Here is a 25,455-nt window from a genome sequence, read left to right as displayed (position 1 = left end):
GCCTGTGACTTTGAGGTAGACACTCTTTCTCTGCTGATGCAGGTCCCTAACTATTAAGAAATAAGCACCGAGAGGGCCAGCTGCAGGACGTTTTCAGTTCAGAGTGCGGTGTTGAAGAGGTGAGCCGGGTTTGCTTTATCTTCCCTCCTGCCTCTTCATCCCCTCCCTTTTCCCTCACCTCATCTCTCCTTACCCCCTCCCTTTGGTGCTATATAAACCAGAGGGCAGGGCATCCAGCTGCTTCCACAGCAGAACAATGTTTGGGCAGAGTCCATGTTGACACAACTGCATTATATCCTGAAGGGTCAACGGCAACTTTTTTTTTTTTGGTTACTTTTTCTTTAGCAACTGCATAGAATTAACCTTCCACTTTTGCACAGACGCTATTGGTCCAAAATTTATGAGCTCATCTAATTGTCATCTCCTATCATTGTACTATCCTGCCGGTTTAAAAGTATTATTATTTTCCCATTAAAACAATTAGAAAGCCTCCCCTTCCTTAACATTTAATAAAAGTTACACCTAGAAGATGCACTTAGGACTGGTTAGACAACCAAGACCCACTTCTCCCATCTTGGGCTTTTCTGAGCAAGGATTGTCTCAGCTAAAGGTCTGACACAAACAAAAAACTGTAGTATACCAGCCCACGGTCCAAACGCTGGTGAATGCCGTACTTCAGCATCTATTCCCTTGTGCAGTGGAGGGCTGTCCAAGGTCTCGGTATGCTGCACATAACCCCTCTCCACAGCACACCTATGCTACTCGGTCCTGTGGTCCTCAGGAACGGCAAACTTTACATGGGAGGGCCTGCAGTGTACAGCCTGCTTGGGAAGTGCCTTGGTGAACGCACCACCCTACAGCTCTGAAGGGGCAAAACAGCTTCAGTCACCTAGAGGCAACAGCCCAGCCAAAACACCGTTTCACTGCTGTTTCTGGGATGCAGAAACATTCCTCACCTTTTCAGAAAACATCCCACTCCACAAACACACTTAAGGTAGAGTTTAGCTGGTTGGAGTTGCAGAGAGGTGTCTCAGACACAATTCCACCTATTTCACAAGGAAGCAGCATTACTAGTAAAGCTCCTCCCAAATTTGAGACTGATATTCTCAGGACAAGAGGCTCGTGTTTCTTCTAGCTATTCTAGGCACATTTTCTCTGTGCTGAGAGGGTTGCAATTGTTCAGCCTGGAGAAAAGGCGGCTCCGGGGAGATCTAATTGCAGCTTACCAGTACCTGAAGGGGCCTACAGGAAAGATGGTGAGGGACTGTTTATCAGGGAGTGTAGTGACAGGTAAAGGGGTAAGGGGTTTAAGCTGAAGGAGGGTCGATTTAGATTAGATATTAGAAAGAAATTCTTTACTGTTAAGAGTGGTGAGGCACTGGAACAGGCTGCCCAGAGAGGTTGTTGATGCCCCATCCCTGGCAGTGTTCAAGGCCAGGTTGGATGGGGCTTTGGGCAACGTGGTCTAGTGGAGGGTGTCCCTACCCATGGCAGGGGGGTTGGAACTAGATGATCTTTAAGGTCTCTTCCAACCCAAACCATTCTATGATTCTCCATATGGTAGATTTTTCTCCAGTGGCAATATACTCCGCAGTCTGTTAAAAATGGAGTATCTGATGGTGCTTGAATTTTCCTTCTCTAATGGGATCTCTACTAAAATCAGCATAAGGAACTTCAGAAACACACTCCCACATATCCCACTTCTAAATATTGACTGCATGTCAATATTATTAATATTTATTATGTCCAGGCATTTCAGATACAAAACAATCAAACAAATTAAAAGAAAGATTTATTTTTTTAAAAAAGAAACTTCCACCATTCGTTTTTCCTGGCAAAGTCTTTGTGTGTTTGCTCTTCCAAAACATAATGCTGTGGTATCTCAGAGTTTCTGAAGTGGCAGTGTAGGCACTGTACTCTTATGTTTCATTGAGTGCTCGTTCAAAACAGCTGTATGTTCTATATAAAACATGTTTACATAGTAAATGTACTTCCTGTAGACACAAAGAAATGTTAATGAATAACCATTCCTGCATTTCAAATTTTGCAGGGCTGTGGGAAGGATCAGTGCATGACAAAATAGTTAATGTTCACCCACTTTCTGGCACATGAAATCTGTTACTACAACTAATCCTTTACAGAGAAAAGAAAACATGGAAAACAAACTGGCGCTGGCTGGTTCTACTACGCTTTTTTTTTTTTTTTCTCCATAGAGAAACTGTGAGATGCATATACATGGGAGAAGAACAGAGGAGGTATTCAGTGGAGAATGCCAGAAGGCATGGACTCCTTTTGGTAGGCAAGGCTGTTGGCTTTAATTGTATACATTGTCTTGGATTCTCACCTTCAGAAAAAATGCCAGTTTGATCTCACACAGTATTCACTACCCGTATTTACATCCTATTGCCTGGGGGCCAGGGAAGGCAAATAACAGGCATTTTCCTTTCAGTCAATTTCTATCTGAAAATCTGTATGGCTTAAAAGACTTCTTAAATAACAGATCTGCGTTTGTCCTTGAACATTTTTAAAAAGCAAAAATCAGGTGATCTGATCTATAGCATCGCTCCTGAAAAAGCCCCCAAAAGAAAACTGATTTCTACTCTAGGTGAAGTTCTTTCTGAAACACAAAAATATTAAAGAATTAAGAATTTGGTATATAGCTGTGAAGTCCCACACTCGATCCACACTTCCCTGCGAAGTAAGTCACTAAATTAGTTAGGGCTTGCTATACAGCAATTTTGTCTGAAATACATAGCTCGCTCTTCCAGTCCCCTGAAAATACACAAGCCTGAAAAAGAAGCACAGATAGGAACCAATCCACTTCCAGGGAAACCCAAACAGCATGGGGCATATCCTCAGTGGAGTTAAGCTTCTGCACTGAAGTAGAGGGGACAGGAATAGTTTACGCCAGCCAGGAACCTGCTCCACATCTGCAGACCAATTTATGAAAAAAAGGTGATACACCATACATTGACCAGATGCACTAATGTCATATAAGGCAAAAACAAGCTCTGCTGAGGATGTTCCAACATTTCTCCACAAGATTTCACAGCATACAAAAACTACTTCATGTGAATGAAAATCTTTTTTATCTGCAACCTCTCTGCATGGTTTGAAAGTGCTACTGTGGACAAGGTTTTCAAAGGCCACCCAACAAGCAGTGCTCAACTGTATCTTCTTCACAGGGTGGCATATGAACAGCACATTTCAGTTTTAACAGACTGGAAAAAATCATCACCACAGCAATAAGAGTGAGCCCTCGGAGCAATTTTCTCAATAAACACGTTCTTTGACAATTATTATTTTTGTTCAAAAGATGTATTTTGGTTTTGAGGTAAGATTTTTCGTTGTATCACAGCAGCTAACAAAGAACAATCTGGAATTTTTTCTTTTAGGAATGTCAATACCTTCTTATGTTTTGTAATAAACAATAATTTATTAAAATAAACTATTTATTAAATTCAAAGAACTCATTCTCTTAAACTACCTGAGGACATGAATTTCTGGCAAATCTGAAAAGTCCTCAGGAAGTAATGTGGTGCACGTGATGAACCTCTAATTATTAAAATGCTGTTTGCAAAACATTTTTTCAGAAGAGTTCAATTTCTCCAAAAGAGATCTGAAACAAATGAGGAAAGAAAAAAGTTTCACCAGAAGCAGCGGCCCCAATTAAAGACACATAGAACACAGCTAATGAAATCAGAAGAAAACGATTTCTTCATACACGTTCTAAAAAAAGAGATAAGACAGTGTCAGGATACAATGGTATTTTGAATTACCAAACACTGCCACCACGTGTTCACTTCAAAGAGTATCAGGCTGCTTGAAAATGCCTAGTTGATAAGTATTAAAAGATAAAGTAAATCAAATTTGTTGCTCTGTCTCTTATGTAAAATGTTTCTGTATGACGCAGTAATGACAACCCCAAAAAGGTTTTAAGTATTTTTAGCCACTTGTGTTACATTTGTGTAAGAACACATGGTTCCATTTCTAAGCCCTTCTATCATCATTGTGGAGAGCACCAACTAGAGAATAACAGAGAGAAAATAATGGACCAGCTTTGTTTCCACACACAGATGCCTACTATAATTGATGTTTCATTGTGTTTGTGCAGTGCCCACCTCAGTAAACTTCTAGTTCATCTTGATGGTTGGTCCCTAGAAGGTATCAAAACCCACAAATGTTCACACAACTACAACATAATTATTTCAGAGATTGGCTTTTCTTCAAACGTTTGTGTGTATGAATAAAAATGTTTATTCATATAATGATGAAGACAATGGATTCAGAGGACTTCCTACAATATTAATTTTCACTAGATCTAATGTAAGCAGCAAAGGATCTCTACTCTTACTTGAAACTATATCCATTCCAATTTGAATTAAAAGCATTCAATTTTTTATTATTTAATACAATCTCTCACCTGAAAACTCCCCTTGAGGTGGAAGGCAGACAAACGAACTGCATCTCACTATTGAAAAGCTAAAATTATTAGAGATGTTCCTCTTCTCATTTAGATGGGATATTGAAGAAGATGCAAAGGAATTCCAATGACTTAGCTAGAAAGATGGATACCTTGTTTTCTTCAAAGTTCTCAAAACTTCCATCATACATTCTGAGTTGGGATGCCTAACATCAGCTTGTAGTATCAGGAAGTATTAGAAACAAATTCTCAGCTATTTTTAATTAATATACACACACATATAAATTGATCAATTGGACGCAGAAGAACTGACTGAAGAATCATCACTCCCTCAGCATTATCCAGGTAAACAAAATATTTCAACCACCTTTCTCAGAGGATGCTGCAGACTCCATGTCTATGTCTGTATAGATTCACTGAGTGAATACTAGCTCCATGAAAATGCAGACCTTGGGGACCAAGGCCAACAATTAATACATATGTAAGTAGTATTTGGGTGAAATACCGCACTTGCAAGAAAACATTCTTTGGTACAATTCTAGGTATTTGAAATTTCAAGAATTAAAGAATTTTGAAAAAAGACTGAACAACATGAATGCCTAATGGATGACTAGGCAGTTTTGGACAGCTCAGCTCCAGAATTAATTCCCCTTAGGACAACAAAAATCAGAACCCTTGTATTTAAACGTGATGTGTTTCATCAGTATTACTCATGCATGTACCTGCTGGATGTCTTCGGTTATTCCAAGCTTCTTTTGCTCTCAGGAATACTGAGTGTTCAGGGTTAAGATTTTTCTAATATCTTAAAACTTCAAGTGACTCCAAGCAGATGGCAAAGATGAATAACTGAAGTGGAAAAGTCATTTCAATTAACTGATAAAGAACAAACCCATGATCTTTACCATGTCTCTTGTCATTTGTTCATCCATGTGCATTGTAGAATATACATTTATTCTGCAGCTCTATTCTGCAAGTCTTTTAAGAGCAGGAAGAAACCGTAAGCCCTGCATGCAGCTCTACTGGTAAATGACAGCATTAAATCAGAATAAATTGGATTGTCCCAGCCTGGTTCAGATTTGTCTAACAATAGATGGTAGCAGCATTCCCATCAGAAAGCTTCAAAGGTAGGAAAAAAAACCTGGAAAAGTATCTTTGACAAAATTGCCGGTTTGTCATGTTTCTTACTGCAGACTTAAAGCAGTAAATCACATCTATGGCAATAATTAGTAATGGAGAAACTGTCAATATGCTCCATCTTTGGTAAAAGCATATGAAGAGTATAGCATGCAAGATCATTTCAGCAAAGTTTAAATACAGGAACAAAAGGAGAACTTGCATTGTTGAGAATATGCTTCTATAGTCTATAAGGTGCTTTTCAGTACATGAACATTCTTTCAAAAGGAGAAAGTGTGTCAGCTGTTTATGTACTTTTAAACCATGACTGTGTTTTAATTTCTTGATCTCTTTCCTACAATAAATATGTAAAGCTTAAATAATTTTTGCCTTACAATACTTATCACCATCAAAACAAGTGTCATCATAAATGTCACTACCAAGCTACACTTGGCAGAAGTTAACACTTCTGAGCAAAGTCAATGGGTACAAAATAAGCCTTCAAAACTGTAATTAGGATTTGCCAACTCAGATGTTAAAAAAAAAAAGATGATATTTCAGACTGTGGATCATATTCATTATTCTCTATTCCTAGTTTTAATCTTTTTTATCCAGTTCACACTTCTTCACATCATTTAGTTCCATAGTAACAAAAAAAACTTGGAAAGTTACATAGTTAAATTTCAAACATACACAATATATTGCAAGAGTAGCATAAAAGCAATATGATCTTAGTTTACATTCATCCCACACACTGCATAAACTGAACCAGTAATTCTCGTGCTGTGATTTCCAGTCAAGAAACACTACAAAGAATCTTATTAAAATGTAACTTGCATCTCTAATCTTTTGTAGAGGCAAACATTCTCCAGACATTGCCCTCTGGTTTTACTCTCCATAGGAGAAAGCAAATGTATAGAGATTGGTGGTCTTCTGTGAATCCTTTGAAATTCTACTCTTTGGGGATGAGAAAGGAGGAGAATTTATTTTGAAGAAAAATAAATAATTCAAATAATGTTGTGCGCAACAAGAGGATAACTTTTCGAACTGCAATAAATGTGTCTGAGCATGTGCATGTGAGTGTTCGTATTTAATCTGCATGAAGTTAACTCACTAACTAGATATGTATTGGGAATGAGCAGATGAAATTAAACGAAAGAAACACATATTGGGCAAAAGTTATTCCACCCTGCCTCCTTTAAATCCTGGTATATAAATGATACTGTGTTATCAGCTCTACCTCAGGGCAAGATCTGACTATTTTGAACTTAAAACAACCACCACAGCCGCCAATGAGTACTACTTGATGCTAAATGTTCACCATTTCTTAACCTGTTGATCACAGTGTCTGATATTGTCAGTATATTTCAAAGTAAAAAATTACTTTTTGGATTTAAAATTTTCCAGAACTTTTATCCAAACTCTTTTCTTCGATATTTTCAGTAAAATAGAAAACTACCAAAAAAAAAAAAAAATCAAGCTACAAAACACATGATATAAAGCTAAATTTGCATTATCTTGATTTAGCTCACAGTCCATCTTTTTCATTGGATTTGGCAAAAAGACCATTTTTCGGAAGCTTGATCATTCAACTCCAGTCTCGACAGCCACCTTCTAATAAAAAGACTAACTTTTGCATCCAAAATTTGACAATGACTGATGAAGTTTGTCTTTGAATTAGACTTGCCATATTTGAGGACTCCAGAACACTTAAGATATAAAAATGTCCAAATAATCTTAAAACCATTTAATTTATGTAGCTAACTGCATTAACGTTAGCTTTCTGTCACTGATTTTCCTTATTTTTACCAAAGCCTTGTTTGTAAGCTCCATGGTTTCATCCCACTTGTTCTTCTCAGGGCTTGTGTATGTCACCAAGTTTTCAGTATACTGCAAGACCGACTTCAAAAACCTACGAGAAATAAAACCAAAGAAGAAAAAAAAATATAAAGGATTTAAAACAAAACAAAACAAAACAAAAGGAAAATATCTTAATGACCGATTTAAAGCTGCTATGGTCTCCAGACTTCCAAATTTCCCTCAGGATGATCAATACACTAAGGCTTCTTCTACTTCTGGAAGAGAACCACTCCCTCATTCTAACAGTAAGAAGTGATGACTTTCAGAACTGCAATTAAACACTGTCATAGAAATAATGCAGTGATAGAATGTGTGATAGAATTTTTCCCAAATGGCTTCCTTTCTTTTCTCAGTCAAATGTTTCACAATGTCTATGATATCTAACCAGCTGTTAGTTGACACACAAGGAGTAAAACTACCAACATATGAAATACAGTTCTAATGTATTCATATTTTTGAGTGTGTGATTGTTCTCTATCTATACTAAGGAAGAGTCTAATAAAAATTAAAAACATGAATAACTGGACCATATATTTTCAACTAAGTTATTTTTGTTCTTGAGTGAATGTTGTCTGAGATATAATGATGACTATAATGATAGAAAGAAGGATGACAATGTATTAAAAGTCATGCTGTTCCTTTTTATTTTTTCTATACAGAATTTATATTATAGATCAAAATGGAATGTGTACAACTTCCTATTTTCATAAAGTAAATATTATATACTCACTTTAGATACTGCTGATAATCAAAAGGATTCTTCTTACAAACCAAATGAATGTTGACTAGTTCCAGAGTAATCAACACTAAGATGAGCCGCAACACAGGAGACAAAAATTGAATGCTAGAAATAAGCAAAAATATTTTAAACAAATTAAACCAAATTAAATATAAATAATATAAAAAAATCCTTCAAACTTCTGCATCCATCCTAAATAGCTGGATATTGCATAGTGGTGGGGAAAAAAAAAACAACTATGAAATGCCCTTCAGCAAAGAGCAGAACTAAAATAGGTAGAGTCTTGAAATCAGTTAAACCTACTGCATTCAGATAAAACTTGAATGGCATTTATATGTGCAAATAGGAAAAGCTAGCAACTAAAAAATACAATCTAACATTTAAACGATACTTTTATTTGAAAGCTTGTAATTCACAGTGAAGTAATCTAGCCATGCTAAAAATACCCATTAAATTATTCTCCAATTTGAGATTTTCTGGTTATTTCAATATTACTATGTAATATAAATCTGGGTTGACACTTAACTCTGAAACAGTTAACAAGAACATATGAACACTGTTGACTAAACTTCTAAGACAAACCACTGAAAGCTAGCAACAGCAGCATGCAGCCACTCCCTCATAAACCTAACCACAAAGTAAAGAAAAAACATCAGCCAACCTGTTTAACATTCGTAGATAGTTATGCCTCTGGCGAGAACGTAGAGTCTTGTTCATCCATTGTTTGTATCTCAACTCAGTGCTGGCAATAACTTGTTCAGACACTTGATGGCACTGTGCGCTTATTTTACGGAGTACCACCAATATTTCCAGAACAGGTCGTGGAGAATAAAGTGTGCAGATACGCGTATCACAAAGTTCAGTCAACAGCCTCCAAAACAGGAAGGAATTGTTAATTTCAATCTTTCATTAGCTGGATTTAACATGAGATACATTTCACATTCTGTGTAGTTTGATTAATAATGTTTTAAGTCAGAAAACCTGGAAACAGATTATGTCTAACTCATGACTGAAAATTCAAAGCAAGGATCTACGTAGTCGGGGTAGCGATTGTGTTCTCTATCACTTTACTGAATATAAATGCAAAACTGCTGGTGATCAGTATGTTTCCCATTTCAGATCAAAGAAATACAACCACAAGAAACAAAACTGCCTGGCTGAAATGATACACTGAACACATCAAATCACAGCAGGGTTGTGGTTGAAGCCTCCCACCATAGTTCAGTTCACAATGAATTAACATCCACCATAATAAAACTCACTCAAACAAATGATATTAATTAGTACTCCCATTAGTGTGTGGTCTTTCTTCTGGGCAGAACAAGAAGCAGATTTAACACTTCGTAAAACACAGGTGGTGAGGCCATTGTTTTAATCAACACCACACCAGATTATGCTTTGTTAAAGCTGTTTCTGCTGTCATATCCTAATCTGCTGACCTAATGTGTCACACATCACTTTAAACATCTGTTCTTATAGAAATGTTTCTGATCTCCCTCATGCTCACATCATCTCCGAGAAAGCAAAACATTCATGACTAAAAGTGATAAAGGCAAAAAACTCTAAAAATGCTTTAACACTTTAGGCTTCTTTTTCATAAAAGTGCAAATTGATGGTAGCAAACAGAAGGCACACATGCTACGTAAGTAAAGCAACAGGTAAAATCCTCTTTGCACCATCCTGCCCATGCCTAATGGGTTTGATTAGGTGAGGTTTTCTCCAACATATTGATTCAGTCATGGGACTCTTAAGACTGCTGTAAGAGTGCCAATTGAAAGTCAAATTGTTTTGATCATTATTCCAAGTCAGATATAATTGGAACTAACACACCTCCAAGTCTGACAATATATATAAGAAGGTATCTTCTATTTTGGAATCTTGATACTAAAGCATGTAAGAACAGAATTATGTAGCAGCATATTACTATTTTAAATGCCACACACAGCTGTCACACCAAGCACATTAAAACGAATTTCTGATGCAGCTGTAGCACACAAAACAGATTAAAAGCAACTTAATCTGATCAGTACATAAATATTTAAAAGATTTTGCTTCACCGGTCTGAAAGAAAAAAGGTTTTTTCATGCTAATTTCCAAGTAAAATCTCTACTGTAATAATGTCCCAAATCTACAGTGTCTCATCTTCACTTTGAAGAAGATGTTCAGCTGCATTCTTAAGATTTCTAGATTAAATCAGCAGCAACATGAGAAAAGTGCATGCGACATTTCAAGCATTGTTCTAAAGACAGGGAAATGAGTAACTTCGGTTTGAGTGTTGTGTTGGGTTTGCATGGCAAGGTTTTGGTAGCGGGGGGGCTACAGGGGTGGCTTCTGTGAGAAGCTGCTAGAAGCTTCCCCTGTGTCTGACAGAGCCAATGCCAGCCGGCTCCAAGACGGACCCGCCGCTGGCCAAGGCCAAGGCAATCAGCGCCTCTGTGATAACATATTTAAGAAAGAGAAAAAACAGTTAGAGAGCGCTTTTGCAGCCAGAGAGAGGAGTGAGAAGATGTAAGAAACTCTGCAGACACCAAGGTCAGTGAAGAAGGAGGGGCAGGAGGTGCTCCAGGCGCCAGAGCAGAGATCCCCCTGCAGCCCGTGGTGAAGACCATGGTGAAGCAGGCTGTTCCCCTGTAGCCCATGGAGGGAGGATGAGGGGGTGTAGAGATTCCACAGGCAGCCCGTGGAGGACCCCACGCCGGAGCAGGTGGAGACACCTGAAGGAGGCTGTGGCCCCGTGGGAAGCCCACGCTGGAGCAAGCTCCTGGCAGGACCTGTGGACCCGTGTAGAGAGGAGCCCACGCCAGAGCAGGTTTGCTGGCAGGACTTGTGACCCCGTGGGAGACCCACGCTGGAGCAGTTTGCTCCTGAAGGTCTGCACCCCGTGGGAGAGACCCACGCTGGAGCAGTTCATGAAGGACTGTAGCCCGTGGGAGAGACTCATGTCGGAGAAGTTTGTGAAGGACTGTCTCCCATGAGAGGGACTCCATGCTGGAGCAGGGGAACGATGAGAGGAGTCCTCCCCATGAGGATGAAGAAGCGGCAGAAACACCGTGTGATGAACTGACCGTAACCCCCACTCCCCGTCCCCCTGTGCTGCTGAGGGGCGGGGGCGGGGCAGAGGTTAAAGCCGGGAGTGAAGTTGAGCCCAGAAAGATGGGAGGGGTGGGGGGAGGTGTTTTAAGATTTGATTTTATTTCTCATTCCTCTACTCTGTTTTGCTTAGTAATAAATTAGATGAATTCCCTCTCTAAGTTCAGTCTGTTTTGCTCGTGACGATAATTGGTGAATGATCTTTCCCTGTCCTTATCTCGACCCATAAGCTTTTCGTTGTACTTTTTCTCCCCTGTCTAATGAAAGAGGGGAGTGATAGAGTGGCTCTGGTGGGCACCTGGCCCTCAGCCAGGGTCAACCCACCACAGAGTTCTTGTGTTGGGCTGCATGTAGAAGCTGATAGTGGAAATCGGGAGGCTATCAAACTCACCTCTCTGTTAGGACACTATTGATTGGATCATCTGAACTACAGTAATTCTGGGGCATATATTGCTGCAACTGAGATATAATTTCAGATATCATCAAAATTAAAGTACTAGCTTCAGCATTTCCTTCCAACCTTAAAAACAAAAGAAAAAAAAATTAAGATTTGAGATGATAAACATGTGTAGTGCTTATTATTTCTCAAATGACATAGAACAAGATGCAGATTTTTTGGATAGCAGTGTATTCAATGTCCACTCTCACTCTCTAATATTATGGTTCTTTTTCCCTCCACCTTATGATTTTCTTTCTCCCAACTAAAACCAACCTTTTCTCAGTCTCAGCAGTTTTCTGAACCCCTCTTCATCCTCTATTCATTCACCAGAATTCTGCAGCATATTGAGTATGTGTCAGCTGCACTGAATTGTCACCTCTCAGCTCTAAACAAGTACAATTTCCTCCAGTGATATTATTAACAACTTCCTCCTTTTCAAGTAACAAGAGAATGTTACATTCTTTTTCTAAGTAATATCTCATGTCAAGTCTTCCACTGATTTGGTTACCAAGCCCTTTTCAGAATAAGAAATTATTTTCTGTTTTACATCTGGCGAGCCATCTCTTTGTTTTTATTGTGACAGACTCGAGCTCCAGTTTAACTTCCTAACAGCCCCTTCAGCATCTCTTCAGAAATTGAATACGGAGTCACTAACACCTTTGTATGTTTCAGATGTCTTCTCATTCCCTTCAAGTCAGCACACTGTTTACAGTTTGTATAGTATCTGTACTGATACGCGTAGCATAGATTAAGCTAAAAAGAACAAAGGGATGTTCTCACAACCCCTCTGGAGTCTATCATCTTCCTAGTAAAGTATTTGAAGAGACATTTCACCATCTCAAATCTCATTCTTCAAAACTATTTTAAGAACTTTTTTTTTAAATAGCATATAAATACCTTTTATTTGTTTGAATGTGTTCCTCAGGCACTGTTGGCAATTCGGGCCATAAGTGAATGCTCTTCATACATTCCAGCACCTCAAAAATGTATCATGAAAAATGCTATGTAAAGTACAGCCTTCGACAGACAGAACAACATATTTTACTTCTCTTAGTGGCTATTTTAGAAAAAAAACCTGCAACAGGTAGTGAGTTACTTGTTCAGTAGGCATAATTCTGTAAGCTGAAATCAACTGTTCAGGTTTCTGTTAGAGCAAAGTCTTGAAGTACACTTTCATGCTAAAACACCATCTGAATAAACTAATTTACTATTCTTTCTTCCATTTTTCAATATAAAAATTAACTAACATGACTTTGGTAACATATGGTTTGAATGCTGACGCAAATGCTAAGTACTAAGTATGTCTACCACAATCTCAAATCAATAGAGAAACATCTTCAAGCAGTTCAGTAATTCATAAACTGATCAGCAGAGAACCTCCATGACACTTGAAAGAAGATTTTGCTACAATGACAGAATCTTAATCAGTTGGCTTTCATACAATAGAAACCTTAGATATAGCCTAATCCAAGATTCCTAGAGACGTGACCAAACAGAGTGTTCCAGACATAAAAAAGCACAAGGAGATTAAGAAAACTACAGAACAGCAAACATTCAGGTAAGAAACTATTTAGTGATCCAGAGCACAAATACAGCATCAATTGCATCAACAGAAGCAGTGTTCTTAATTATATCTCATTTTAACAACTGTAAATTCTGAAAGATAAAACTAAAAAGCTCATTAAGAAATATGACAGATTTTAACTTTTCTAGGACAATCAAAGCACAAAGACAACTAGACCAATTTTAAAGATTCACAATTTTAAGGACTGAAATGCTTTCACAGTTGGAAGTACCTACCTGTTTCTTAAGTCGAGAAATTGGATGAAATCGAGAATGGTAGGAACTTGCACAGTTCATCAGTGGTTTTATGACCATGTGTTCCTGATTTATAAAATCATAGACAATACACAACAGTTTCTTTAAACTGTCCTCATCATATACAGACCTAGACTTATACTTAATTTTACACAAGCCACCTATAGTATTGAAGTCAATAAAGACTTCCAAATGTCTGAGGGCTGAAAGCAGTGATCAGCACAGTGAGTGTTTAAAGCTTAATTTCTTTGACACATTTAACTATGAAACCTGACAGCAACTGACAGAAAAGCAACCAAATTCTCTTAATGCAGCAGCATGCAATGTATCTTGAGAAACTAAAAAGAGCTGCAACTAATAAATGGAAAATTTATCTCGCAGATTGCTGTATGATATTGAAAGAAGTAATCCCAAATATTAAAAGGAAACTGGGGGGAGCAAATCTAATAATTGCTAATGTTGAGAAACATGTAATGCTACACAAAAAGCATTCATGAATCCACAGTATAGAGTGTGGATCCAAATCATACCTCCATTAGTGAGCCACCATTAATTATAGCATCTCAGAGAAAGAAAATCTCAAATATTACATACCTCAGTGGGTGAGCTACAGTTGTTCTACATGCCTTTTGGATAATTCAGCAGATAAACAGGCTAGGTATCAATACAATTTGACAACTAAAATTAACTGGAATCAGTATAATTTATGAATCAACCATGTGAATGGTTAAGTAAACAAATTACGGTACAGTAAGAAAGGGTAATCTTTTGGAAATGTTTCTCTACTTATTTCACCACAAAACTAGAAAAAACATACTTTCACATTTTTTTTTACTTGGAGGAATACTTCACTTCCACAAAAAACATTGATCTCTACCTTAAAGGCAAACACGTCCTCATCTGAGAATCTGCAGAGAAGAGTAATTGCAAATGCAACTATCTGATTAGCTACTTCTCTGGGAAATGCTTTTAGACTGATCTCTCCATGGCTTAAACGATCTCTTATACGTGGACCCTCCTGGTGATTCAAGAAATCCCAAAGAAATTCCTGTGGAAACATAGACCAAGTATATAGAATTCTATTCTATGTGTAGTCACATAGAATACATTCAGCGTATAGAATATCTCTGAAAGGTAAGTATATGATCGTGTCTATAGGAAAGAGGCATTTAGATGTTCAGAAAAAACAATGCAAACTATGGTTATAGCAAAAAATAAAGGCACCTCATCCATCTTGGTAGCTTCTGCGGAAATTCAAAACTAACATGCATGCTACTTCATGAGATGTAACAACAGATCTCCTTCAGCTTTGTGCCCCCCACACCCCGCTGCCTCTGGCAACAGGACAATATACTCGGGTCTACTCTACAGTCTCAAAAGGCCTCTAAATTGAACATCTCTAGTTTTCATGTTCTATTTGTTTGGGTGGCAAGATGCAGGATATGGTCTGGTAGGTCTGCAGCTATTTTTTTGTGCCATCTGCCCAAGTAGTGTAAGATGTGTCTCAGAAGCAATCAGAAATAAGTTTTAATTTTCCTTGTATGAGGCATCAGTTTTTCTTTTGCTCCATTCAGCTGATCTTCAGAAATCTAAAGACAAATATCTCTGAGACTTCTATATTTCAGACAGAAGGATAGTCCTAGATGCTAACCCAATATGGCTTGTACTACTTGTATCCTTCACAACAAAAAAAGGTAACAAGCTTCTGATTCTAAGCTGCTAGAGATAAGCTATGTGAAATAAATGAGTATTAGGCATGATCATAACTATATTGCTAAATTTAAAAACAGACAGAACAACAACAAGAAAAAAAAACAAAACCAAAAACTTTCCAAGCACTTGCCATGGCAGGTTCCTCAAGAACTGCAGGAAGCTGGTTGATTTCATTATCCAAATGCTTTGCTAGCATCTAGAAAAAAGTAATTTGAATAGAAACTTATTATTGAAAGCCAAACACGCAAAGAAAAAAACACCAAGTAATTAGTTTCCCTAATTTTAAGCAATTACTTCTGCAACTCAAGAATCAAGGTCCCTAATTACTGACAGACAATTTGAGATAATTCAAGAGTTTTGTAAAATTGAGGATTTCTGCTTGCAAGTTTTATTTGTATTTATTCTGAATAACAATGTAGGGAAAATGACAGAATGTTTCTATGAGATGAAGAATTTAAAGATAAAAACATTTAGAAGAAATTAAAGTCTGTTCCTTAAAATTTGCATTAATTTTTATATTTTCTGGGGGATTCCAAATTCAAAATGTTTACTGTTCATCATATTCTATTTGGAAAAAAATTAAAAATAATGTCTTATCCAACACAAGAATAGGCTTTCTGGTCTCTAGTAATGGGAAACATTCACATGCTTACATTCTGATGTCGATATATATATTGGGGGAAAAAAAAAAATCACAAGTACCTCATCGAAAGTGGTGTAGAGAGCAGAAGGCTAGAACAAAAGACGATTAATATTATTTGATTTTCAAATGAAAACAATTAACTAGAAACATATACCAAACATATTTATTAATTTGCATGAGATACTACAGGTGCATGAATACAAAAAACCCCACCTCCTTCCAAATGAAAAAAAGGGATTGTTGCATTTTCTGCCAAGTTTTCTTAAAATAAATATAGCATGACCAACTTTCTACCCTAAACTACTGTTTCTGAACAATAACCTTCAAGTACTTTTTCAGACCTCTTTTACTGGCAGACATCTTTACAAAAAAATGAGGCATTCCTGAAACTCTACTGGAAATTTGTAAATAAAGTTCCAGAATTTAATTTTTATTTATTTTAAATCTGTAAATGTTTAGACATTATGCTTCTAGAATAACTACTTCACAAATACAGTTAGCATGAAAACATAATTGACTTTAGACAGAAATTTTACCTCAGCTGTTAGCATTCGATTTGGACATTTATTAGTTGTAGTGAAGAGCAATCTAAGTCCAACTTCCAGCTGAGGAAGTAAGAGAATCACACAGTCAGCATACCTGAAAAAATAACAGAGATACCCAAAGGGTATTTCCCCCTTATAAATATAATTCAAATGGAAATTAGAGCCACCTCAGAGTTATACTCTCAGGCCAAACAACCCAGACCAAAATTCCTTTGTAATGCACTTTGTAAACAAACAATAAATGACTACCTGTGCCCAGTGGAAGCTGGCCACCAAATTCAAACCAGCTCAAAGACGAGAATAATTTACAAAAAGATAGAACATGGGAGAGGAAAAAAAAAAACAACATAGGGTTGTTTTTTCCCTAACTCAACATGTTAATATCTGAAGAATTGTTTCCATTTGCCTTGTAAAGCTCTCCTTTTTGGCTACATCTGCAATAATTATTTTCAGGTTCAAAATATAGTTTATAATCCTAGTTGGCACAAAATAAAGTAGTAAAGTCCACAAACTTTCTGAGACCACCAGAACAATGCATAACGATATGTTGTTCAGCAACAGATTTAAAAAAAAGCTTTGAAATCTATAAATGCTGCTATTATTCAATAAATAAATTCTTTTTATATTCTATTAAATAATAACAATTAAAAAAAAAAATTGACTATTACCTGCTTTGCTTGAAAGCTGTTAAAGCAGCCATCCACAATGGTGACATTGTTTTTAATACAAAACTGGATAGTTTTACTAGTTCTTCAGCTATGGAAAGCATTTCATGATTAAGATCTGCAAGTTAGCAAAACAACATTGATAAACTACATACATACAGTTTACGGTTTACTAATTATTTCTTAATATTTCACTGAACATATAAGATTATTTTTACATTTGTAAAGGTGGATTTAAAAGTTATCCAATTTATTTTAACTATGCAAGTACAATGGTAGTCATAGTTAAGATCAGAAACTGAGTTTGTAAGATTGCATTTTTAGAGATAATATAAAATTACAGAATAAAAACAGTTAAAAGTCCCAGCTGCTTTTTACTGAGACTAGAAGACTACACAGCAGCTGGACCCAGTTGTTCACCCACTTCAAATACTTTAAAAAAGTGTAATATATATTAATCACTTTAGTTCAGTAAGAATCAGTACAATAGTATGGACATTTGAACTTGAGTACATTACTCCTACTCTATCAACTGTCTATGCTGACATTTAGCATAATAAATTAATACTTCATACTTCAATGCTACCATATAATGAAACTCACACTTATGAATTCACATTATAACTATCTTATCCAAGAGAAAGCTTAAAATGGCAAGTGCAACTTGATCACAGTAGGTGTTTTTTTCAAAGCAAATCAACAGTTATAGGAGTTACACCACATGATGATTAGAATTTTATCAGCTTGATTTGATTCCCAAAAGCCTCAGTTCCATGAACAGATGCTCCACTGGCAAATTGAATACTTAGCACACGCTGACTACGATCACCATGAACACCGAGATTCCCCACATGCTGTTGTTACTTTAAAAATAGTAGGAATAAACCAAGTAAGGTCTGTAGACAGGGAGATGAGAAGATTTTAATCTAACACTTCAAGTTTTTCCCTGAGAAAAGGGAAAAAAGATGATGTCACTAAAGATGTGACACCATCCTTTACTCTGTTTCAACACTATCTTCCCTGTAAGATGCGGGGCACTCCTGCTGGGACCCTTGCAGCTGGAATCCACTGATTCTGGAAAGAATTAGATTTTGTAATGACAAACTAGATGACTGTTACATGAAATGAACTCTCATCATCAAAGACTGGAACATACAGCTGAAGTCTTTTAGAAGCAGAAACATTACACGTTTCAATGTGTTATAATTATTTTAGAATGCAGTATTTTTTGATTCAATAGTCAGTGGAACTCCTTACATATTAAAAAGTTGTCCTACAGCCATGATTGATTCATCTAATGACGTGTATACAGGTATCTTAGCTAAGATTCAATCTTAGAACTGTGGAAAATGCATTATTTTCAACAGGACTTTTGGATAATGAAACAATAGCAAATATAGCATAATAAAAACTTGCTAATAGTTCAATACTTGCCTGGAAATACATTAAGCTCCTCTAAGCTAACGAAGATCACATAAGGTCGATGTACTAAAATGCATTTAGTTTGCAGAAGATATGTCTGCAGCAACTGACCCAATCCTGCAGTTAAAAAAAGCAGCATAGCACAATATCTAGGGAGAATACCATAATATATTAGAAAAGCTTACACAACCAAGTATTTTCCAAGAACCAACATTTGTGGGTTGGGGACAAAGGTGGGGTTTCTTTTCTTTCAAAGAACATCCAAAACCTATACTCCTCATCTCTTTTGAGTAGGGGCACTTAATAATTAATTGCATTCACAAGCATGAAAAAACAATGTAGAATTAGAGAAAAAAAAAATCACTATATTGACTGTTGCTGCTCCTCTGCATACCCCATTCCTCTGCCTTTTGCTCTGAGTTATTCCTGACTGCCCTGACAGACAAGGAACCAGGCTGCAAAAAAAGACCTTAAGCTTTCTTACCTTTCCTGCTAGTAAAAAAGCCACTGGTCCTAAAATCTGACCAGCTTTATTATGGCTGAAGTATTCTATGGAAACCCCTTTCCAAAAGAAGCAGCACCAGCAGGGGAAAACTGTCAGGGTACTGCCAGAGGCCTCTGGACATTCTTATTTTGTTTTTAAATTTTTTCAATAAGAGCAGTAAGTTTTATTGATGGCATTTCAAGCATTCTCAAGTCTGTCTGGTAAGAAAATAAGATTCTTTTTGGTAACTTACTTTGCAGGAATTTCTTGTGGGGATGCAAACCCATGCCACAAAACATTACGAAGATTCAGACCATATGGAGATCCAATGAATACCCTCAGTACATTCATCTAATTAATAAACAAAGTGATTACTGCATGAAGAAATATTTATTACCTTGTATCTTTCCCTGACAGAAAATTTCAGAAGTTATTGAGAAACTACAATGTCTACTGTCAAGATGACTGGCCACAGCTTGTCACAGTAACAGCAACTCATTATCTGCAATTCCCAGTATTCTCTGAAAGGAAATCTTTCAGTTTACTTGCACATGTTACAGAATATAGTACAGGAAGAACAAAACTAGTTATTAGACATTCCAAACAGTTATGACAGGCAAATAAATAAGATCAAGTTTAGCTCTTACTTCTCATAGTATAAATCCACCGTAATTTAATACAAATAAACACAAAATACAGATTTTGCATTAAAAGCTGTATTCCCAGATCACTATCAAACAAAAAAGGAAAATTTATTTTTTTTAAACTGTAGGACTTGAACTATTCCACATGTCATCAAAATTCAAGAAATAATCCTTATAACACTACTAGACTGACTAACAATACAAGCTTCTACAGTTCACATCCAATATTTTGTCCTAACAAAGAATTCATGTTTGTAAAACTGTATGAGAAAGACTACCTACTCTGTTTACACAAAAGTGTAATTTTCATCAGAATTTTGAGTTTATTACCTTTTTTTTTGCACATAGGGATGAACAAATTGGTTCCCTGTACTTTGAAAAATTCCAGTATGGTAAATGTTATAAGACATCTTACTACAGTGGTGGTGAAGGGGAACACAGATTATCAGAAGGAGCCAGTGCAGGATGTGTATTTTCAAGTAGTGCAACTCAGAAAGAGGCAGAGAACACTGCAGCTTGCTCACCCCCCTTGACAGATATGTGAAATTTTACATATGTAGTTTTTTCATGTAGAAAAGCAAGTAAGAACTTATGAGCTTGCATTAAAAAAAATTTCAATTTACAATATCCACTACTTTTGCCATATATGCCCCAGACCATAACTTGTATAAAATAAAAAAATTTCCAATATATTAAAGAATTTGCAAACTCTTCTTCAGTGCTATGCTTGGAAACCTCCCAGATTTTATTACTTATTTCAAAACTATGCACTTACTACAGCTTGTCCAAAAACAACTGCAAGCTGCTCAGAAGCAAGCAAGTCTCTTAGAAGGAAAGGGCAATCTTTACCAATCAGTAAATATACCTAATAAAAAAGCAAAACAGGTAACATAAGTAATTCAGTATATTACTTTGTATTTCAAACGTACAACTTGACTATTTCACCCAGTAACCATTTTCATTATCATAAAAACACCAACCAAATAAAACCCACCAAATCCTTAAAAAGCCTTTAAATTATGTGATTTCATGAGAAATCAAAATTTATGGAACATAACAGGAAAGAGGGCACATCCTACTTAATGTTCCCATAACTAGGCTTTTCACAGTGTCTGTACACGTACTGGTCTTCTCTTCAAAATAAAAAAAAAAGGAAAAGAAAAAAAGTAAAGCACAACAAGAACACATAATTAAGAGAATAAACTCTACTCAGGACACCACACTTCATTCCTGTCCTAGAAATCTATAGGGTCTGTCATTGTTAAAGGAAGGAGACTTGTGGTTTGTCTTCTGATTCTGGCTGTTCCTTAAACTAGATTTTACCCTAGTTGGGCAATCTCAGCATCTTTAGTCTCAACTGCTATGAAGCCTTCCATTCTGTATATTCTCCCTGACAGTTTTTTCCAATCTTTGGAAGATCTTACTTCAAAATTTACCACTCCCCACACTTGGGCAAATTGGTTTGTCTAGGTGTGAATTAGCCCACTGTTCATTCTCTGGCATTTTCTTCTTATCCATGGGCAATATACCCCAGCAGCAGTCTCTTAAAACAGCTGCTGCTCCCTTCTCCCTAACCTGCATGCCCATAAGTAGTGGTAGCATCTGTTTGTGTGGTCATGCAGCAAAGCAGATTAAGGAACTGATCCAGCTGAAAAACAAAAATGGGGGTAGGGGGAAAAAGGTGGAAAGGTACCTAGACCAGTTCATCAATCTAGCTTTCTTTGAGGCCTTCAACTCTTTGCATTTACATAACGTATAGAATACCTGCAAACAACGTAGATGGCTGTGAAGATTGACTAAACAAACTTGAGCAGTGCTATCACCAAATTTTGAACCACAGCTTAATTCATGTTCCATCAAAAAGGATTCACAATACAAGTTTCTTAATACCAGTCAGAATACCTAAGTCTAAGTCATATCACACATGTACTCCTTGCCTCATGCTGGTCATGAACACCTGCAGTATTACTCTGTAAACTTAACAAGAGTGCATCCCTTTACTAACTACTACAGGGTAAAGGAAAGAGGGAATGTGTTAACAAGACAAATGGTCAGGACCACAAGATGGATCCCAGATTTATCCAGCTGATCAGTTAGGTCTAGAATTGAAACTGTTAGCTGACTTCTAGATGTTTTTGTAGCACAACGCTCATGTCAGTGCATTTAAACAGATGTGCACTCGCGAACAGAGCTCTGAGGAAAGAAGTTATCTAGCAGCCCATTTCCAGCTGCATGCTCTTGTCTCTCCTTAAAGGAGTTACTGCATCATCAGATCTTCTGTGGAATGTATCCTGCTCCTTGTTTCAGTTAAATAAATCAGAGTAACAAAGACCTACTATATGTACACTGATTAAGCAAACTTTGCTCTTTTTTAACGAAATCGGTTACTAACAGTGCTCACACAAGCAACTCTACCAGCACAGGTGAAGGAGCCCCAGAAGCTGTTTCCATTAGCACAACCGAATCCACGAAAGAACATCCGTACAAAATGCAGCTGGGCTATTTTTGTACTACTACAGTACAGGGTAATCTCACATTTTCAGTGTTAAATTAAATTCAAGAGCTCATTCCCATTTTATAAAACCAAATCTGCAATAGACTCCTCAATGCTGGCACTTACATCACCCAAGGCTCGCTCCAAACATGATGTTAGTTTCATTAAGCCAAGAGCAACTTCTGTAGTTTGTGTATATTGTAGAACATCAAATACTTCAAGAAATAACTGTATGATGGAGGAGAGGAAGAATGTTGTGTTAATTATCAAGAAGGAAAAATCAAACTGTCAAAAGCACACAGAAACCTAAATACTCCTCTGTGATAGTCGCTATGCAAATATAGAAAGAAAATCAGACCAAGGAAATAAAACCATAAATGCCTGGAAAGAAACTGCCCTAGAACACCTCTTGCATTTTTAGTTGCAATATATCTAGTATCTCACATCTATAAAAACTATCAACAATAACTTTACACAGTTAGGTTAGGTTAGAACAGGCCCAAAGCACCTCATGTTCTCTTTGTGATAACTTATACAAAATCTAATTACAAAGTCAGGAAAATTAGAAGCAACTATGTATCGGAGAAGGACAATTAGTTACAAATGCCAAGCATTTTGGTTCATTGATCTCTCTTGTGTGTTCTTACATTAAACTTCCACAAAGGGTTCATGAGCCAAAATACAAATTGTCAACAGACATTTCCATACCTCTGTGTAGTTTGTCCAGCGGAACCATAATTCATACTGAATTACAAATTGCTCCTTGGTCAGAGATTTGAAGTGCAAATTAACAGATTCACATACAGGTCCTAATGATCGTATGCTTTTGATATAGTCCACACTTTGATCTTAAATTGAAAAACAGAAGGTGATTAGAGTACCAAACTTTCTGAAGGTCCAATATTTTAAAACTTGCAAGAAGCAAAACCTGCTACAGCTTGTGTACATACTTAGCACAGAGAATTTTATCCAGACTATTTTATCTTGACTAATACACTACAAATTACTGTCCAAAAGACCACACAGATAAGATACAGAAAAGTAAAAGTGCAGTATGAAACCAGATAAGATCAAGTACCTTCTCCAAATAATTAAAAAAACCCCAACCTTAATGCAAGAAAATATGGAAGTAAAGAGGATTATTATGTTTGGATTTTGTTGAAATGGGAAGAACCTACTAGAGTACACAAATTCCACATAATCAAGCTGGAAGCTAGTGCAGGCTCAGAGGACTCAGTCAAGTCACGCCACTTACACCCTTTAAAGAACGCAGATGGATATGGTACCTTACAGAGTGGTATCACTGCTCCGCTTTGATGGGACACTTTAAATTCTTCTGATTTATTGAAAGATATTGCTTGAGGCAGGAACACCTATCATTTTCACTATCTCTGGAAATTAGTAACAGAGCTTGCATGATGCAATTTGGCAAATTAAAATTCAGTGAGTTCATCAGGGCATAAATACTTTGTTTTGGCTAAAAAACAATTATAAACTGTTCTACATAGAGAAGGGAAACCAAATGGTACTTCTCTACAAGCTAAAGTTGGGCAAACAACTCCAGAAGCAACAGTAGGAATACTGATGGCCCAAGAGTGTTTTAAATTTACTGCAAAAGGAATAAAAAAAACCACAGAAGAAAGCAGTTATGAGGTAGGAGAGAAGAACAGGCACATGAAGTTGGGAACCAAGATGAATGAGGAAGCAAAGGAGCAGCTACTTATGTATCTTGGGAGCAAATACCAAATACCAAACGTGAATGAAAAATTTAAAGCTCCTTGTAGATATGAACTGTACGTACTCTAATCTGCAGCAAAGCTAATGCTGTACTGTAATAAAATGTTGTAACTAAGCCAGGATTGCTATGAACTGCACTGAGATTCTGTATCAGTCTTAACCATATCACTACTACAACAGGTAAACACTAACCTGATTCAAGGTAACACACATGCTCTGTAACAGCTTGCCAGCATACTTCACCATTTTCAGACAAAATATTATTAATATCATAAGTGTCTTTTTTCTCAAATCCAAGTTTGCAAATCACATAATGTACTGGTGGAGAAAGACAAGTACTGATGGAGTCTGATGATGCCATCTAGAACACACACACACAAAGAGTCCTTGCTTTAAGAAAGTACATCAGAACAAAGAAAATTCTTATTAAAGCATACCCATAAGCACAGATATACAGATAGTAATACAGCATCTGTAAACAAGTTGTTAAGTTTTGCAATGCAACTTTCATCTATGCATGTGATGAAAGGAACTCTGAGCAGAACCACCTTGAGGAAAAGTGAGGGGAAGGAGGAGGGGGAGAATTGCTCTATTTGCGTAATGCCAGGATGGTATATTTCTGAATGTTTGCATCTACTAAATTGATGCCAAGAGAGACTGAAGCAAAAGATCCCAGTTTCTATGTATGTTCTGCCTATTCTTTGAGCTTGCAGGGATACTGATGCTACTTCAAGTAAAACCAAGAGCTTTAGTCCTTATGAACAGCAAAATTATTGGTGGGGGCAGGGAACATGGAAATGCTGCATGAATCGGTAATAACGCTAGAACAATCAGCATAAACGTGTATTAGTCTGAACAGAAAGGCAGACTGAGTCAGAAACACACATTTATATTAAAGAATTTGCAAAGATAAAACTGCTCATGCTAACAAGGAGGAATATGCTTCTGATTTAGTAAATAATGTCACACTTCCTCATTAATCAAATGGAAAAGACAAACAAGAAATTCTCTGCAAATAAAGAATCACAACAAACATAAAAACATTTCATTAAAAACAAACCAAATTTGTCATTATTTAGGTGGTGGAATTGACCCTCACAGTACATGATTTCTGAATTCATGGCTTCAAGGAGACACTACGTATTTATATGGTTTACAGCACAAAGCAAGTATGACAGTTTCTATCATGAACTGGTATTAGTGCCACCAGGAGTATCCTATCTGCTATTAAAAAATAAACTAAAATTATCATAAAACATATAATTCGGTCCTTCACGTTATTTGGAGGCACCTCACGTTTCACTGTCAGAGACAGAAGGCCAGAGCAAAACTTGAACTACCGCAGCCATCCTTTATTGTCTAAAACAGACCAGACAAGGCGCAGGTAGCTTTTTCAGGGAGACTACGTGACCAAGTCCCAGGCTTCCACTGGTGACGGCGCCGCAGAGGCAGGGCTGCCGCTGCCCCCGCCCCGCCGCCCTCCAGCCGTAGCACCAGCTTTCCCCAGGGCCGGCAGGGGCCGTAGGGAGCCCCGCGGGGGTGAGGGCAGCAGCAGCCCCCGGCCCAAGACATTCGATCCCCCTCTCGCTCAGAGAAGCCGCCACCCCTCCCCGCCATGGCGACCTG

The 25,455-nt window shown here is 37.1% G+C and overlaps 1 protein-coding gene across 1 annotated transcript; it reads right to left on the bottom strand.

The window, feature by feature from the left end:
- Positions 1-6,887: 6,887 nt before the first annotated feature.
- ERMARD (ER membrane associated RNA degradation) lies at positions 6,888-25,270 on the bottom strand. Its single transcript, XM_075748616.1, has 18 exons — positions 25,200-25,270; positions 24,022-24,190; positions 22,801-22,940; positions 22,219-22,320; positions 20,374-20,463; positions 19,208-19,305; positions 18,483-18,619; positions 17,052-17,166; positions 16,375-16,477; positions 15,898-15,927; positions 15,326-15,391; positions 14,360-14,530; positions 13,465-13,548; positions 12,562-12,641; positions 11,617-11,745; positions 8,797-9,006; positions 8,127-8,240; positions 6,888-7,448 (listed from the first exon to the last, which is right to left on the bottom strand). The coding sequence occupies exons 2-18, from the start codon at positions 24,188-24,190 to the stop codon at positions 7,289-7,291; spliced, it is 1,998 nt and encodes a 665-aa protein (XP_075604731.1). The 5' UTR covers positions 25,200-25,270; the 3' UTR covers positions 6,888-7,288.
- Positions 25,271-25,455: the final 185 nt, after the last annotated feature.

Source organism: Balearica regulorum, chromosome 3 (assembly GCF_011004875.1).
Source record: "Balearica regulorum gibbericeps isolate bBalReg1 chromosome 3, bBalReg1.pri, whole genome shotgun sequence".
Classification (NCBI taxonomy): domain Eukaryota; kingdom Metazoa; phylum Chordata; class Aves; order Gruiformes; family Gruidae; genus Balearica; species Balearica regulorum.
This window is presented reverse-complemented; position numbering and strand designations above follow the sequence as displayed.

Excerpts from the sequence above, each read along its gene's own strand:
- ERMARD (XM_075748616.1), bottom strand. The coding sequence starts at position 24,190 with ATGGCATCATCAGACTCCATCAGTACTTGTCTTTCTCCACCAGTACAT. Across the intron at positions 13,549-14,359 it reads AGGACGTGTTTGCCTTTAAG|GAACACATGGTCATAAAACC; the intron begins GTAGAGATCAAT and ends TTTATAAATCAG. Across the intron at positions 7,449-8,126 it reads GATTATCAGCAGTATCTAAA|GTTTTTGAAGTCGGTCTTGC; the intron begins GTGAGTATATAA and ends TATTTCTCGTAG.